General features: G+C 50.1%; 1 protein-coding gene and 1 pseudogene across 3 annotated transcripts; one reads left to right on the forward strand and one right to left on the reverse strand.

The window, feature by feature from the left end:
* Positions 1-1,087: 1,087 nt before the first annotated feature.
* On the forward strand, positions 1,088-9,167 carry LOC136504391 (probable cyclic nucleotide-gated ion channel 6; annotated as a pseudogene).
* A 407-nt stretch (positions 9,168-9,574) lies between these two features.
* On the reverse strand, positions 9,575-14,986 carry LOC136504390 (K(+) efflux antiporter 3, chloroplastic-like). 3 transcript variants are annotated; one of them, XM_066499310.1, is made up of 17 exons: positions 14,438-14,973; positions 14,239-14,340; positions 14,066-14,146; positions 13,700-13,801; positions 13,449-13,526; positions 13,139-13,207; positions 12,974-13,024; positions 12,515-12,628; positions 12,317-12,418; positions 12,087-12,221; positions 11,523-11,840; positions 11,371-11,439; positions 11,202-11,303; positions 10,924-11,085; positions 10,676-10,765; positions 10,428-10,589; positions 9,575-10,304 (listed from the first exon to the last, which is right to left on the reverse strand). In XM_066499310.1, exons 1-17 carry the CDS (start codon positions 14,765-14,767, stop codon positions 10,029-10,031), a joined length of 2,343 nt encoding a protein of 780 aa, XP_066355407.1. In that variant the 5' UTR covers positions 14,768-14,973; the 3' UTR covers positions 9,575-10,028. The 3 variants fall into 3 exon arrangements, with proteins under 3 accessions (XP_066355407.1, XP_066355405.1, XP_066355408.1); XM_066499308.1 differs by having other exon boundaries at positions 11,371-11,442; XM_066499311.1 differs by lacking the exon at positions 12,317-12,418 and having other exon boundaries at positions 11,371-11,442; positions 14,438-14,986.
* Positions 14,987-15,054: the final 68 nt, after the last annotated feature.

Below are 15,054 nucleotides of genomic sequence, written 5' to 3' on the forward strand. Positions count from 1 at the left end.
CCTAGTTCGGTTCCTTAACCACTGGATCAATTCGGTGATGCTCTAGTTGTGCTTGCGTAGCTTTCTAGTGAGTAGTGCTAGTGTAGCTTGTGCTTTGTGCTTTGCTCACTAGTATGTGTAAGATCTCCTGGTTTGCTTAGTTGACTAGTTGCATAGGTTTATAGTACCTTGCTAACTAGAATTGTTAGGTGAGCTCCCACTAGCTCGGCACCTTAGACATAACTTGTTTATGACCATTTGTAAGGTGCTAGTGAACATAGATAGAGGAGTGTAGTCCAGGCTAGACAATAAGTTTTAATTTTGTGTTTATTTTCAGCTAGAAAACCATAGAGATTAGAATTTAGAAATGACTATTCAACCACCCCCCCCCCCCCCCCCTCTAGTTGGCTCCTTGTTCTAATCAACCACGCACTCTATTGCGTCTTGGCTGGCAAAATGAAAACTCCTAACATATACCTTTGCCTTTGGACATGTTTTTACTTCTTCACCTTCTCTCCAAGTATGTGCTTCATCTATATGAATTGATCACCCTTCATCCATCTTCTAGCCTTGCTCACCAGTCACCACCTTGGTGTAGACTTCACCAGCTCAATCAACACTTAGGCAAAAGGTTAGTCCACTAGTTGTCACTCAATTACTAAAACCAAACATCTCCCCCTTTGTGTTAATTGATGCCAACCACATAAAGATAAGAATTAGTTTGAAATTCTAAGCTAGCACTTCACACAAGTGTAAATTGCTAACTTAAGTGTTTTGGGATACTGGAGTTCATTAAAGAAATGAATGTTGCTGCACTTGAGAGAGTTCCATCCCACTATTGATCACATCTTTGGTTAGATTATTAGTTCTTTGAGTGATATTAGAGCTTGTTTAGGCTTTGAGAGAGAGCAAGAATTGAATGCTTGATGTAACCTTGAGCTGACATGATGTTCGGACCCTATGTGGCTCAGCAACAACATAGATGACCCACTGGCTTGGTTTGGAGATGTGGTGACAACTTGTTCATGGATGATGAGAGACTTCATTGGTGGAGAAGTGTCGCACCCGGTTTTTAGAAGAAAACCAAACGCCAACTATATATGCCACCATGGAGCATGGCCACGGCAACGGCGGGGGCCACGGCGGCGGCGGCGGGTTCCACATGGACAGCTACTTCTCGGGCAACCCGTCGGCTGCGGCGGCCAAGTTCCGCGCGCGGTCGGTGCGGGTGGCAGCGGGCGTGAAGAACCGGTCGGAGCGGCTGAGGAACATCGGGCTGGTGTTCCAGGAGGACTTCCGGAAGATGTCGCAGCAGGTGTTCGACCCGCAGGACGCGTTCCTGGCGCGCATGAACCGCGCCTTAGTCTTCGAGTGCATCGTGTCCGTGGCCGTCGACCCGCTCTTCCTCTACCTCCTGGCCGTCAAGTACACGGACAAGAACACCTGCATCGGCTTCGACCGCAACCTGGCCACCGTCGCCACGGTGGTGCGCACCACCGTGGACGCCTTCTACCTGGCGCGGATCGCACTGCAGTTCCGGACGGCGTACATCGCGCCGTCGTCGCGCGTGTTCGGGCGCGGCGAGCTGGTGATCGACTCGTCTGCCATCGCGCGCCGCTACCTGCACCGCTTCTTCGTCGTCGACCTTCTGTCCGCGCTGCCGCTGACGCAGGTCTCCATCTGGAACTTCCTCAACCGACCCAAGGGCGCGGACCTGCTGCCCACCAAGAACGCGTTGCTCTTCACGGTGCTGTCGCAGTACGTGCCCCGCCTGGTGCGCTTCTACCCAATCACCTCGGAGCTGAAGCGCACCACAGGGGTGTTCGCCGAGACGGCCTTCGGCGGCGGCGCCTTCTACCTGCTGCTCTACATGCTGGCCAGCCACATGGTGGGCGCGTTCTGGTACCTGCTGGCCATCGAGCGGCTGGACGACTGCTGGCGGGACAAGTGCACCAAGCTCAACTTCCACCAGTGCCGCACCTATATGTATTATGTACTGCGGCCACGGCAGCAAGGACCAGTCGGGCTTCCTCGAGTGGCGCACCATGATCCGGCAGGTGCTGGCGCAGGAGTGCGCCCCCGTCGACGGCAGCGGCACCGGGTTCCCCTACGGCATCTACACCACGGCCATCCAGTCCGGGGTCTACTCCACGGATAATGTCAGCTCCTCGCGATTGCTGCGGAGCCGAAGAAGATGAGCAAGGATCGAAGAGCACGAAGGGGACGAGAGGTAGACGAAGACCGGAGGAGGGACGGTTACCTAATGTATTAAGTTTCTGGTTTAATCAAAGTTCCTTACAAGATTCTCCACTCCCATATTTAAGCAACTCTATTCACTGGTGGGCTTGTTCTATGTGCACCGGTCCATTAATCCTCACGCTCTTGGTCTTGGACCTCTTCGACCTTCTAGACTTGGTCACGGCACCATGGTCTCCTAGGTGAGGGCTGCTGACACCTCCCCTCCTTGGGAGCCGGCATGCCCCCATGTCGGTGCCCCTGGAAAGCGCTGACGGATGGCCTCCGCGTCTTCCCAGGTGGCGAGGCTTGCGTCGAGGCCGGACCACTTAATCAACAGTTGTTGTACTGAGTTGGGGCCGCAGCTGTGGAGGCGACGTTGCAGTACTTGCTTAGGGACATGCATGGTGAAGTCCGGGTCGGGAAGAGCCGTCGACGCAGGCTGGATCAGAGCGGATGCCGGCTTGAGGAGAGATACGTGGAAGACCGGGTGCACGGCGGAGCCTGGAGGAAGAGCCAGCTTGAAGGCGACGAAGCCGATCTTGGCGACGATCTCGAACGGCCCAAAGTACTTGAAGCAAAGTTTGTGATGTGAGCGAGGCGCCAGCGACGACTGGACATAGGGTTGTAGTCGGATGAAGACGAAGTCGCCAACATTGAAGACCGTTCAGAACGGCGCTTGTTAGCCTGAGATTTCATCCTCTGTTGAGCGCGGAGGAGATGCTGGCGCACGGCTAGCAGCATGGTAGAGCGCTCGGCCATCATGGTCTCAATATCGGCAACAGGGGAGACAGAAGCATCAGTTAAGCCAAAATGACGAGGAGAGCGTCCGTAGAGTACCTCGAAGAGGGAGCAACCCAATGAAGAATGATCGCTTGTATTATACTAGAACTCCGCTAGAGATAGCCATTTTGACCATTGGCGGGGGCATGAATGAATGTAACAACGCAAATAGGTCTCTAAGCACTGGTTGACCCTCTCAATTTGCCCATCAGACTGAGGGTGGTAGGTGGAGCTGAGGCAAAGCTTGACTTGTGCAAGGCAAAAAAGCTCTTTCCAGAATAAGCTTGTGAAAACAGGATCTCGATCGGACACAATATGTGTAGGCATGCCATGCAACCGATAGATATGATCCAAGAAGGCCAGAGCAACTTTCTGGGCCGTGTATGGGTGGTGAAGAGGGACGAAGTGAGCAAACTTACTAAACTTGTCCACAATGACCATAATGCAATTTGCTGAACCAGATGTTGGAAGGCCATCAATAAAATCCATGGATATGATCTGCCATGCTTCCGACGGTACCGGCAGAGGAGATAACAATCCAGGGTACTTTGCCCTATCCGGCTTGGCCTGAGAACAAACAGCACAAGCAGCAACGAAGTCTCTGACAGCAGACTTTAGCCCACGCAAAGCAAATAGCTCCCTGACACGACTGTGAGTCACCGGAAACCTCGAATGACCTCCCAAGGCAGAGTCATGGAGAGCAGAGATGATGCGCAACTGCAAGGGTTCGTTATCCCCAATCCAAACACGGGAATGGTAGCGGATGATACCACTGGTCAGAGAAAACGGTGGGCGCGACTGAGGATCCACTGTGAGCTCTTCCAGCAAGCGGACAGAGGTAGGATCAGAGGAGTAACTGGCGATCACCTTAGATAGCCAAGTAGGTGAGACTGAAGAGATGGCATTCACCTGATCAGGTGGTGAAGGGTGCCTAGATAAGGCGTCAGCAGCAGCATTTGAAGTGCCTGGCTTGTAGACAATATTATATTGTAATCCAATCAACTTGGTGTACATCTTGATTTGCCAAGGAGTATGGAGCCGCTGATCAGTGATATGCATTAGGCTCCGTTGGTCCGTGAATATGGTGAACTCGGCGTGCTGTAAATAGGAGTGCCACTGATCGACTGCCACAAGAATCACGAAGTACTCTTTCTCGTATGTTGACAGACCCTGAGTCTTACGCCCTAGAGATTTACTCACGAATGCAATAGGATGGCCTTCTTGAAGCAGGACGGCCCCGACCCCGTATTCACTTGCATCGGTCTGTAGCTGAAAGGGTTTGCCGAAGTTTGGCAAAGCCAGAAAAGGAGCGCTAATCAAGGCAGATTTGATGGCTTCGAAAGAGGCTGTATGGGATGGAGTCCAGATGAAGAATGGACCTTTCTTCAATAAATCAGTGAGAGGTCATGCCAGAATAGCATAATTACGCACAAATTTACGATAGTAACCGGCCAGGCCAAGGAAACTGCGGAGTTGCTTGACATCCTCTAGAATGGGCCAATGCATAACTGATCCAATCTTAGTTGGGTCAGTAGCGACGCCGACTGCACTGATGACATGCCCCACATAGGAGATAGACTGCTGTGCAAACTGGCACTTGGACATCTTGAGTTTCCAACTATCAGCAACCAACAGAGTAAAGACCTATCGCAGATGGTTGATGTGGTCCTCAAAAGTTGCACTGTATACCAAAATATCATCGAAGAATACCAGTGCGCACTTCTGAAGGAGAGGATGCAACGTGCAGTTCATGGCACCTTGGAACGTATTAGGGGCTCCGGTGAGATCGAAGGATAGGACAGTGTACTTGAACTGCCCCCAATGTGTCTGGAACATTGTCTTATGTTCTTTGCCGGGGGCCAGTCTGATCTGATTAAATCCCGAGCGAAGGTCCAGGCACGAAAACCATCTGGCAGAAGAAAGTTTGTCAATCAACTCATCAACGACAGGTACGGGAAACTTTGCCTTGATAGTAAGTGCATTCAACATGCGATAGTCCATACACATGTGCCAAGAGTCATCCTTCTTACGTACTAAGAGTACTGGCGATGAATAGGCACTGGTGCTTGGGCGTACAAGACCGGACTGAAGCATCTCAGAAACTTGCTGCTCAATCTCGTTTTTCAGAGCCGGTTTGTAGCGGTACTAACAAACGGCCACCGGAGGAGCCCCTGGAATCAAGGGAATAGTATGGTCGCATGCGCGACGAGGGGGCAACCCAGAAGGAACCTCAAACAGAGAGCTAAACTCCTATAGTAGAACTCCTATAGTAGCTGCTGAATTTCTGGTGGGTGCACTAGCTGCTCAGCTGAAGATGAATCAAATGATATATGCAACAGCTGACATAGAGCAGGCTGGCTGTCATCCAATAACTATCCCTGAAGGACAACATGGTGGCGGCCGTATGGGATGGACATCCATCTGCTCTTCCAATCAACTTTCATTAGGGAAAAGGCCTCAAGCCAGTCCATCCCGACGATCATATCATAGTTGCACAGGGGAAGAATGCGCAATGTGGAATGGAAACAATGCCCCTATACCACCCATTCAGCATCAGGGAGCTTGGCCGTACAATCCACAGTTCCGCCATCAGCTACTCGAACAGACACCGGGGGCAGCAAGGGTTGAACACCTGATAGCTTGGCTGCAATGTCAAAACTCAGAAATGAGTGGCTGCTACCGGAGTCCACCAAAATAGAGATTGACTAATCAGAGATGGTGCCCAGCAACTCGAGAGTGCGAGGTGCCTGAGTGCCAGAGACATCTGCAGAAGACATCATCAAATATATCTGAGGTTGCTCAGTTATTGTAGAACTTTTAGCAGTGTCAGTATCCAGGAATTCGACCTAACAGACATCCCATATCTCTTGGAGAGCATGCAACTGAGGCACTGGCGAACACTTGTGACCTAGAGCCCATTTCTCACCAAAGCAAACACATAATCCACGAGCCTTGTGGTAGGATCGCAGAGTGGCGAACCTGTCATCCAGGGGCGGCACATAGGTAGCCGACTTGGTGGCTTCAGCAAGGCGCGTGGCCGGAGGAGGATGGTTTGGCAGCGGCGGTGGAGGAGGGAGCGGAAGAGCACCCTTGATAGTCGTCGTCTTGGGAAAGAGGGAATTCTCCAATGTACGGTACTCCCGACGATTGCCTTGCTCGGACACCTCCTCCTGCAAGAAGCATCGAGATTCGAAGGATGAGCAACCAAAACAACTCGACGAATGTCATCACGTAAGCCGTCAATGAATCGGGTGGTATGTGCTAAAGGATCAAGATTAGGGGTATAGGCAGACAATTGCTCAACAAGGTCAGTGAATCTGTCCACATAATCAAATACAGTGGTGGATTGCCTAGAACATTTGATGGAGGAGAAGATCATGCTGATCACAGCTAAAACGTGCGTGGATCAGGGAAGAAAAGGATTCCCAAGAGATGTTGTTGAGGCTGGATTCAACGGACTGCAACCAGCGCGCAGCAGCATGGGTCATATGGTGGGTAGCAACGCGGACCCAAACTGAAGGATGAACTAAGTACATCTCGAAATAGGATTTGGCCCTGGACAACCATAGCTTTGGGTTATCACCATCGAATTGGAGAAACTGCATTTTGGGAAGATGGCCCAGGGAATGGTTGAAATTAGGATTGGCCGGATCGAATTCTGTGAACTGGTTGGTGTGGTGGTGGTGAATCGACTGGCTGATGGGTTGAGGATGGATGGTTGGGGAGGAGATGGGAAAGGGTGGAGGAAGGTGGGTGGGCTGAATCTGGTGAACAGCGGGTTGGGGGTGGATGAACTGGGATGGATGAGGATAGTGAGGATTGGACGGAATTGGTGGAATGGGTGGATTTGGTGGATTGGGTGGGAATTGGATGGTATGTGAGCGGCAAAGGAACTGATGAACTGGGAGGAGGCGGATACATACCATTGGTCGGAGTTGGTACTATGGTCGTCACCGATCCATAGCACCCCTCCCATGTAGTCGATTCAACGTGGTGCCCATGGGGCTAGTCGGTCGCGGTTCCGGTAGATGAGCGTGCGGCAACCAACTCCAGCGAAGTCATGATGCCGGGCTGAGTGAACGACGAATTGATGACGACGCGGTCCCAGTGCTTGGACAACCACTTCATCTCCTTACGCGGGAAGTCGATCGATCCGTCGACCTTGGGACGCTAGGACACGAGCTCCTTCACCTCCGTCTCCACCACTTCAACCCGATCGTCGCGCTCATCGCAGATCTCGTGGATGCGGATGAGCTCAAGATCCACCTCACGCTGCTCGAGATCCTGGAGGCACTCCTCGAAGTGCGACCCCTAGTTGTCGGCGATGACGACGGCGCTGTACTGGGTGGAGGCGAACGTCTCCAACGACGTTAGCCGCTCTCGACAGCGTTGTCGCGCTGCTGTCGTGCGCCGGAGGATTCGCTAAAGTGCTTCTCCCAGCGCGCTCCCAGCGCTCCGATGAACGCGTCTCCATGTCGTCGAGCCGCTTGAGCACTTCATCGAACATGTTGCGGGCGTTCGGCTCCATCGTGCCGCGAGCTCGCTGTAGCCTAGTGTAGTGGGGATGGGGAAGGTCGACCAGGACAATGGCTCTGATACCAAGATGTTAGCTCCGCACGATTGCTGCGGAGCCGAAGAAGAGGAGCAAGGATCGAAGAGCAGGAAGGGGGCGAGAGGTAGACGAAGACCGAAGGAGGGCTGGTTACGTAATGTATTAAGTTTCTGGTTTAATCAAAGTTCCTTACAAGATTCTCCTCTCCCATATTTAAGCAACTCTCTACTCACTGGTGGACTTCTTCTGTGTGCACTCGAGACAGGCCCACTCCGGTCCATTAATCCTCACGCTCTTAGTCTGGGACCTCTTCGACCTTCTGGACTTGGTCACGGCATCATGGTCTCCTGGGTGAGGGCTGGTGACAGAGAACCTGACAGCCAAGATCCTCTTCTGCCTCTGGTGGGGGCTGCAGAACCTCAACACCATCGAGCAGGGCCCAGAGATGACGCACTACAAGGGGGAGCAGCTCTTCTCCATCACGCTCACGCTGCAGGCCTCATCCTCATGGCGTTTCTCATCGGTAACATGCAGACGTACCTGCAATCCATGACGCTGCGCCTAGAGGAGATGCGGCTCAAGCACCGGGACTCGGAGCAGTCAGCCTGTTTGCTGGGTTGATAAGTCCGACTAGTCCTAGTTTATTTTAAAAGAAAAATACTGTACATCTGATCATCTCTGGCTAAAACTAACCGGCGAACAGCCGAGTGAATGCACCACCGCGTCCTCCCCGACGAGCTCCGGGAGCGGGTGTGGCGGCACAACCAGTACACAGGACTGCCAGTACAAGTGGCTCGAGACGCGCGGCGTCGACGAGGACAGCCTCGTGCGCAGCCTGCCCAAGGACCTCCGCCGCGACATCAAGCGCCACCTCTGCCTCCGCCGCGTCCCGCTCTTCGCCAACATGGACGAGCGCCTCCTCGACGCCATCTGCGAGCGCCTCAAGCCGCAGTCTCTGCACGGAGTCCACCTACATCGTGCGCGAGGGGGACCCCGTCGACGAGATGCTCTTCATCATCCGCGGACGGCTCGAGAGCTCCACCAACGACGGCGGACGGATGGGGTTCTACAACCGGGGCCTGCTCAAGGAGGGCGACTTCTGCGGCGAGGAGCTGCTCACGTGGGCGCTCGACCCCAAGGCCGGCGCCAACTTCCCGCTGTCCACGCGCACCGTCAGGGCCATCTCCGAGGTGGAGGCGTTCGCGCTGCGCGCCGACGAGCTCAAGTTCGTGGCGGAGCAGTTCCGTCGCCTGCACAGCAAGCAGCTGCAGCAGAAGTTCCGATTCTACTCGCAGCAGTGGCGCACCTGGGCGTCCTGCTTCATACAGGCCGCATGGAGGAGGTACCTCAAGCGGAAGGCGGCCGAGCAGCGGCGCCGGGAGGAGGAGATGGAGGCCGACGAGGCCGCCGCGTCCGGGGTCTCCACCAGCCGGTTCAAGACCACGCTCCTCGTATCGCGCTTCGCCAAGAACGCCATGCGCGGCGTGCAGCGCCAGCGCTCCGTCCGAGCCGACAGCCTCATCATGCTGCCCAGGCCGCCGGAGCCGGACTTTGGCTCCATGGACTATTGATCAGTGATCGCTAGCTTGGTATTTTCAGTCTTGTAGATTTGCTCCGGCTCCGGCGGCCAAAGTCCAGCTTGGTTGATTTGCGCAGCTGTACAAGACTGAAAATACCAAACTTCAGCTTGGTTGGCACAAAGAAACATATATGCATACTTGTATGTATTTATTTCATTATTTGTGAATAATTTGTCAGAGGTTATTATGGTTTACTGGACCGATCACGACCCAAAATTTGTTGCAGTGCTTTGTTTTGTATGTTTACATAGATTTCCTTGTACCAAGACATGAATTTTATCATTAAACCATTGCACACAGGATGCTAACACAACTGCAGGACTTCAGACTTGAGATCCACCATGAAAGTCAGTCCTATATGGCACCGTAAGCTCCTGTCTTTACTGAAAATGCGACATGATGACAACACACGATTTAGTTCAGCACTTAGTTGGATGTTGATACATGATAAACTGCTCAGGTATATACAATCTAGTACACATTAGGAAACAGAAATATATATTGTACAATAATGTACAATCTATCAATGGAAGTTTATTACATTGTCACTTCAATCAATATAAATCTGTGCTGTGAAAAATGCTATTCTAAATTCTGAAATGTTGCTAATTACAACCAGATCTTGCCAAATCCATGCACTCAGCTGTGTTGGAAAATTTGTCAGCTGAAAGTTTCTCCAGCTTCAACTGTTTATGGTTGCTGCATGACTTTAGATTTGCTGTACAGCTGCGCAAATCAAGCTTGGTATTTTCAGTCTTGTAGATTTGCTGCACGGCTGCGCGATATCTCCACGTGCGTGTATAATGGTTGCTATTCTGTACGACTGCATATATCAGAACTTAAATGCAGTATTACAATTAGAGCTAGAGTATCTTCCTATCATTTACATTAACCTTGCATCAAGCAGATTGATCAATCATTTCCTTGCTTGTACTGGAGGCTTCATCGCTTCCATCATCAGATTCCAATAGACAGTATGCCACACCATCTTCAGAATCTACTCTGTCAAAATCATATCCTGGCTTATCATTTTCCACCTTCATATCAGGTATCCTATTTGCCACTGGCGGTTTTATTGCCTTTATGTCTGGGCGGCTACTTAGACTTAACAATTGCTCCTGGGCTACCATTCTTGAACCATTACCATTGCTCTCCACTAGATCTGACACTCGTACCTTCAAGAAGGAATTTAGCTCAGATGAGAAATGAAAATGGTATGATTTTTTTTTTCTCAAAGAAAAGAGGGTGCACAGGGGCAATTCCATGAATTTGAGATTGTTTTTTCAGATTTTAGGAACCTGAAGAGGCTTCATGATATCAACTTCTTGGTCCCCAATGTCTTTTAGGGCTTCCTGAGCTTGTAGCTCCATTGAGTCTCTCACAAGCTTACTCAAGAAGGATACATCATCAGACATGACGCCCAGTCCTTTCAAAAGCATTGAACCTAGCTGCAAGCTAGTCTGCAGCGAAAGATTGACAAGACAAAAGTGATCACATGAATTCTTATGTGCTGCTCGGTGAACACAGAATTTATTGACAAAATTACCTCAGCATTTTCCAGGACAACATCTGTTGCACCTGCTTTCTTAAGATCTAACAAATGCGAGAGGTCTCGAGCTCTAGCATATATCGGAACCTGTTAAAGCAGAAGGTATTGTCAACAGAGTGTTCGTTAATTTGCACGTCTTTCACTATTTCTTGGTTTCTATATGAGAATATGAGCACGTCTCAACTTGGTAACTAAATCCTGAAATTTCGCAAAGCATAATGCAGTTTCACTTTGGAGATACTTACCGCAGTGAAAGCTTGCCGCAATCTGTTTACAGACTCAATTGTTTTTTCCTTTCCAGTATACATAACCATGAAAGCTTTTGGAAACGTTATGCCAGCAGATTGCAGAACTGAAGGGCGTGAACCATCTCCGTAAAGCACAGGAAATCCTGATTTCCTAGCTGACTGATAGGAGAGAACAAATAAGCTTAGTTAAACACATGAAGACACATCAATCCACCTTTTGTTAGAGAAGGGGAGATGCATTAATCATTATACCAAAATGCTTTCTTATTTCCAACCTTTACAACAGCAGGATTAAGATCAAATGCAACATATGGCCATCCTTCTGTGTCTTTCTCAATTCCAAATGACAATGGTGCAGATAAAAAATTAGCAAGGACCTGCACAAACCTGAAATTTTATGGTCTGAACTCAAATGAAACAAGAAAAAAAAATCATGCAAGATACCTGTCCCATTGCTCCAAAACCAAGGATTACAACAGGTTCAGTTGCACCGTAATTCACCATCTCAGCAGGCTTCTGCAAAAGAACATCTTAGAGTTCACAAGAAAAATATGCTAATGGTCAATGTGAATGTATTAATGATTGAAGTTACGTACTTCTTTTTCTTCAGATCTTTCATCGATGATCCCTGCTACTCTTCTTCCAACTTCATTGAGTAACGGAGTTAATGCCATCGACAGCACAACAACAATTATAAGCAGTTTATTTAACTCAAGTGGTAGGACACCGAGCCTGTTTGCCAAAGAAAACACCACGAATCCAAACTCGCCTCCTTGAGAAAGTAGCAGTCCTATCCTTACACTTTCTTTAAGAGTTAGCCCGACTCTAGGCCCAATTGCGGTAATTATCAATGTCTTGATTGCAATAAGACCCCCCAACAGCGACAGAACATTAGGCCACTCCCGGATGAGAAGCTACATATCATGCAAAAGGTCAAGATGGATCAACGAGCATATAAACAATGTTTTGTTAACTAACGAAAAAAAACACAGCAATGCCCCTTTAAATGTTACTTAGCAACTGTCCAGCGAATGGAAACGGAAATGAAGGCATGTAGGCCTATATATCTTAGCCATGGAAAGACATGAACTATTGCACATGAATAAAGAGTGTGATTGACATTCAACCATTTGTTCACTTGAAAATAGAAACAATTGTACCTGCATGTCAATGGAAGTCCCTGTAGTCATAAAGAACAGCCCAAGCAACAAGCCTCTGAATGGCCTTATGTCAGCTTCGATTTGTGTGCGGAAATTTGTTTCTGCAAGAATGGCTCCAGCCAGAAATGCACCCAGCTACATAGGATGATGCTAGGAGGTAAACAATCAGCAATCCAAAAAACTGAAAGAGCACAATCTGGATCTAACTGAAATTTTCAAATAGGACATACTGTATCACTAAATCCCAACTTTTGGGTGATAAGTGATGTCCCTGCGACTGTAAGAAGACAGAGCGCAACAAATGCCTCTGAACTCCTTGACTCTGCAACAAACTGCCAGAATGGTAATTCAGTTTTCATTGTATACTAAACCAAAAGTTTATTGAACAAAATATGAGTATGTATTTCAGAATGTAGAAGGTAACATACCTCAAAGACGCGTCTCATGAGGTATTTCCCGCCAAGGGAAAGTAAGCCAAGTCCGCCCAGTGCCTTTAAGCTCTCAGCTAGTAAAAGTGGCCACAAACTTCGCTCCACGATATTCTGTAACAAAGCCAGTAAATGTTATTGTATGACTCAATGTAATGTGAAGGCAGTGCAGCATGCTCATACTTAGGAACGTGTACAGTAGCTGAACAAGTAGGATGCAGTAATATGTTAGTGACTATCTGTATGTTTACAATATCAACCTTTTTTATATTAACTTAGTAACTTAACATGCAAAATATTATCAAGTACAAAATGATCTTAGAACTACACATATCCTTCAATGAAATTAGTGTAGGTCCTTAGGTTGCATTGTAGCATAATGGGAAAGTATATCAGGTGCATGTTTTGCAGATGAGCCTTCTGTAATTTGATATATCTAAGTGCTAACCTTTTGCGTACCTGACTCTCTAGCACAGGGAGTATGACCAACAGAGGGACAACCGCAATGTCCTGTGAGTATCAGCAGAATACATCCTGGAATTAATACACCCCGCACTCCTCGGAGGATTCATGAATAATAACAATTTTGGAGACTGGAAAATGTATAGAGCTTCAATCGAACACCTGCAGGAGAAGAATTCCCAGTGTAGCTGAACCAAATCTTGTTGGAAGTTCACCTTTCTCGGCAAGAAGCTGCAGACGATATTCATAGTCACTTATCAAGTGCAAAAGGCAAAAAATGTAACAGTTGTAAGCATGACAAGTTGCTTGAACAATTTGTGTAACTAAAATGCCGCTGTATGCATAGATGTTAGAGTGCATTTCGTGGGTCAAGCCATTCACCCAAAATAGACAAGCTACAAATGTGAAAGCACGGAGAAACCCAATACTTCAAAGAAAGATTGCTGATGTAATTCCTAAAAAGAATGCACACCTGGAGAACAAAAGCAGATGAAGATAGTGAGAGGGCAGCTCCAATTACTATCGCTTCATCAATACTCCTGATGTTCACCTGCAGATCAAAACCAAATGAAATACTAATATGAAGAATGGCAAAAGAACTGAAGGAGCTTAGCCCCTGGCCATATGAGATGGCTTAATTCTGTACCCTGGGAATGAAACCTCAGGATGGACTACAGAAGACTGGAAGGGTACTTTTCATTTTCAATTTACAATAAATCTTACCAGATCAGGTCTTGAATTAAAGAGAAACTGCAATATCTTTGTTCCTATGGCACCATTAGGAGGAAGCTCGAACGCCGAGAAAGCGAGGGTTGACAAAAGAACCTTCAGGATATCGAAAGGTATAGCAAATCAGCTTTATGGCAGCGCTTTCCAAAAATCCATATGGAAACCAGGTGATCGAGTAGTAAGCCAGGAAACATCAGTGCAAAGCAGAAGGCACATAACGGATTCAGACAGAGAACATTGGCGCCTAGTGATGGTTCATATCACGGAACATCAGCGCAACAGAATTTGTAGTCATAAACTAACAGCCATGCATATATATGTCATATATGTAGTCAGTAGCACAAGGACGAATAAGCGTACCTGAGGCAAGCCCATCCCAAAGGCGTACCTCGCAAGAGCCTTGAGGCGAGAGAGGGAGAGCTCCAACCCCATCTCGAACAGCTGCGGCTCGGAGGCAGAGAGGTGAATCAATCACTCAAGTAGACCAATGGCGATGCAATAACGCCAACGAGGCTCTAGAGAATGGTACCCACCAGGAAAAGGATTCCCCACTCGGAGAGCAGCTTGACGTCGGTGAGGTTCCTGATGAGACCGAACTGGTTGAGCACGACGCCGGCACAGAAGAAGCCGAGAATCTGCGGCAGCATTTTGGGGGCTCGGCGTGTAAGCACGGGGCGAGCAAGCGGCGGCGGCGGCGGTGGCGGTGAGGAGGACGGGGGAGAGATACTTCACTGGGCTGGCCTTGACGACGCGGAAGGCGGGGACGACGAGGACCGTGACGCCGAGGAAGGTGAGCGTGTCGAAGCCCAGGTCGTTGATCACCTCGACGGCGCCGCTGGCGAGGTCCATGTCCATCCCCGCGCGCGGCGCCCGGAAGCGGGAGCCACTCCTCCTCTTCCTCCCGGCGGTCCCGTACCAGGGCGCCCCACCCACGCGGCGGAGGACGTAGCGGGCCGACGCCGACGCGGGCGCGGTGCAGGCCTGGGCGGCGGCGGAGGAAGGCAGCGGGTGGTAGCGCGCGGGGACGAGGACGTGGTGCCGTGCCAGCGCCGCCGCCGCCATGGCGCCAAGGCGGGCGGCGGGCCTGCCGAAGCTACAGGAGCGAAGGCGAAGCGGAGAGGCTCACCGGGTCGCGTGGGTGCGTGTGCGCACGAGGACCACCGGAGGGCGAGGAGACGCTGCGCCGTGTCGCGTCCCCGCGCGCGCGCGGGGCGTACCTTTTATCTGGCTGCGTGCGGGGCCTGGCGAACTCGGAGGAGAGCTGGGAAGATGGATAAGGCGACCGGAGCGCCGCGCGGGCCTTCGTCCGCCTCTCGCTGGCGCCTGGCCCTGCCGTCGACGTCGCCGGC

Source organism: Miscanthus floridulus, chromosome 14 (genome assembly GCF_019320115.1).
Source record: "Miscanthus floridulus cultivar M001 chromosome 14, ASM1932011v1, whole genome shotgun sequence".
Lineage (NCBI taxonomy): Eukaryota > Viridiplantae > Streptophyta > Magnoliopsida > Poales > Poaceae > Miscanthus > Miscanthus floridulus.

Bases quoted from the DNA above. Each gene is read 5' to 3' on its own strand.
- LOC136504390 (XM_066499308.1), bottom strand. From the start codon at position 14,767: ATGGCGGCGGCGGCGCTGGCACGGCACCACGTCCTCGTCCCCGCGCGC. The intron at 14,341-14,437 runs GTGAAGTATCTC...ATGCTGCCGCAG, and splicing joins GCGTCGTCAAGGCCAGCCCA to ATTCTCGGCTTCTTCTGTGC. The intron at 13,025-13,138 runs GTGTTCGATTGA...TGATACTCACAG, and splicing joins TGGGAATTCTTCTCCTGCAG to GACATTGCGGTTGTCCCTCT.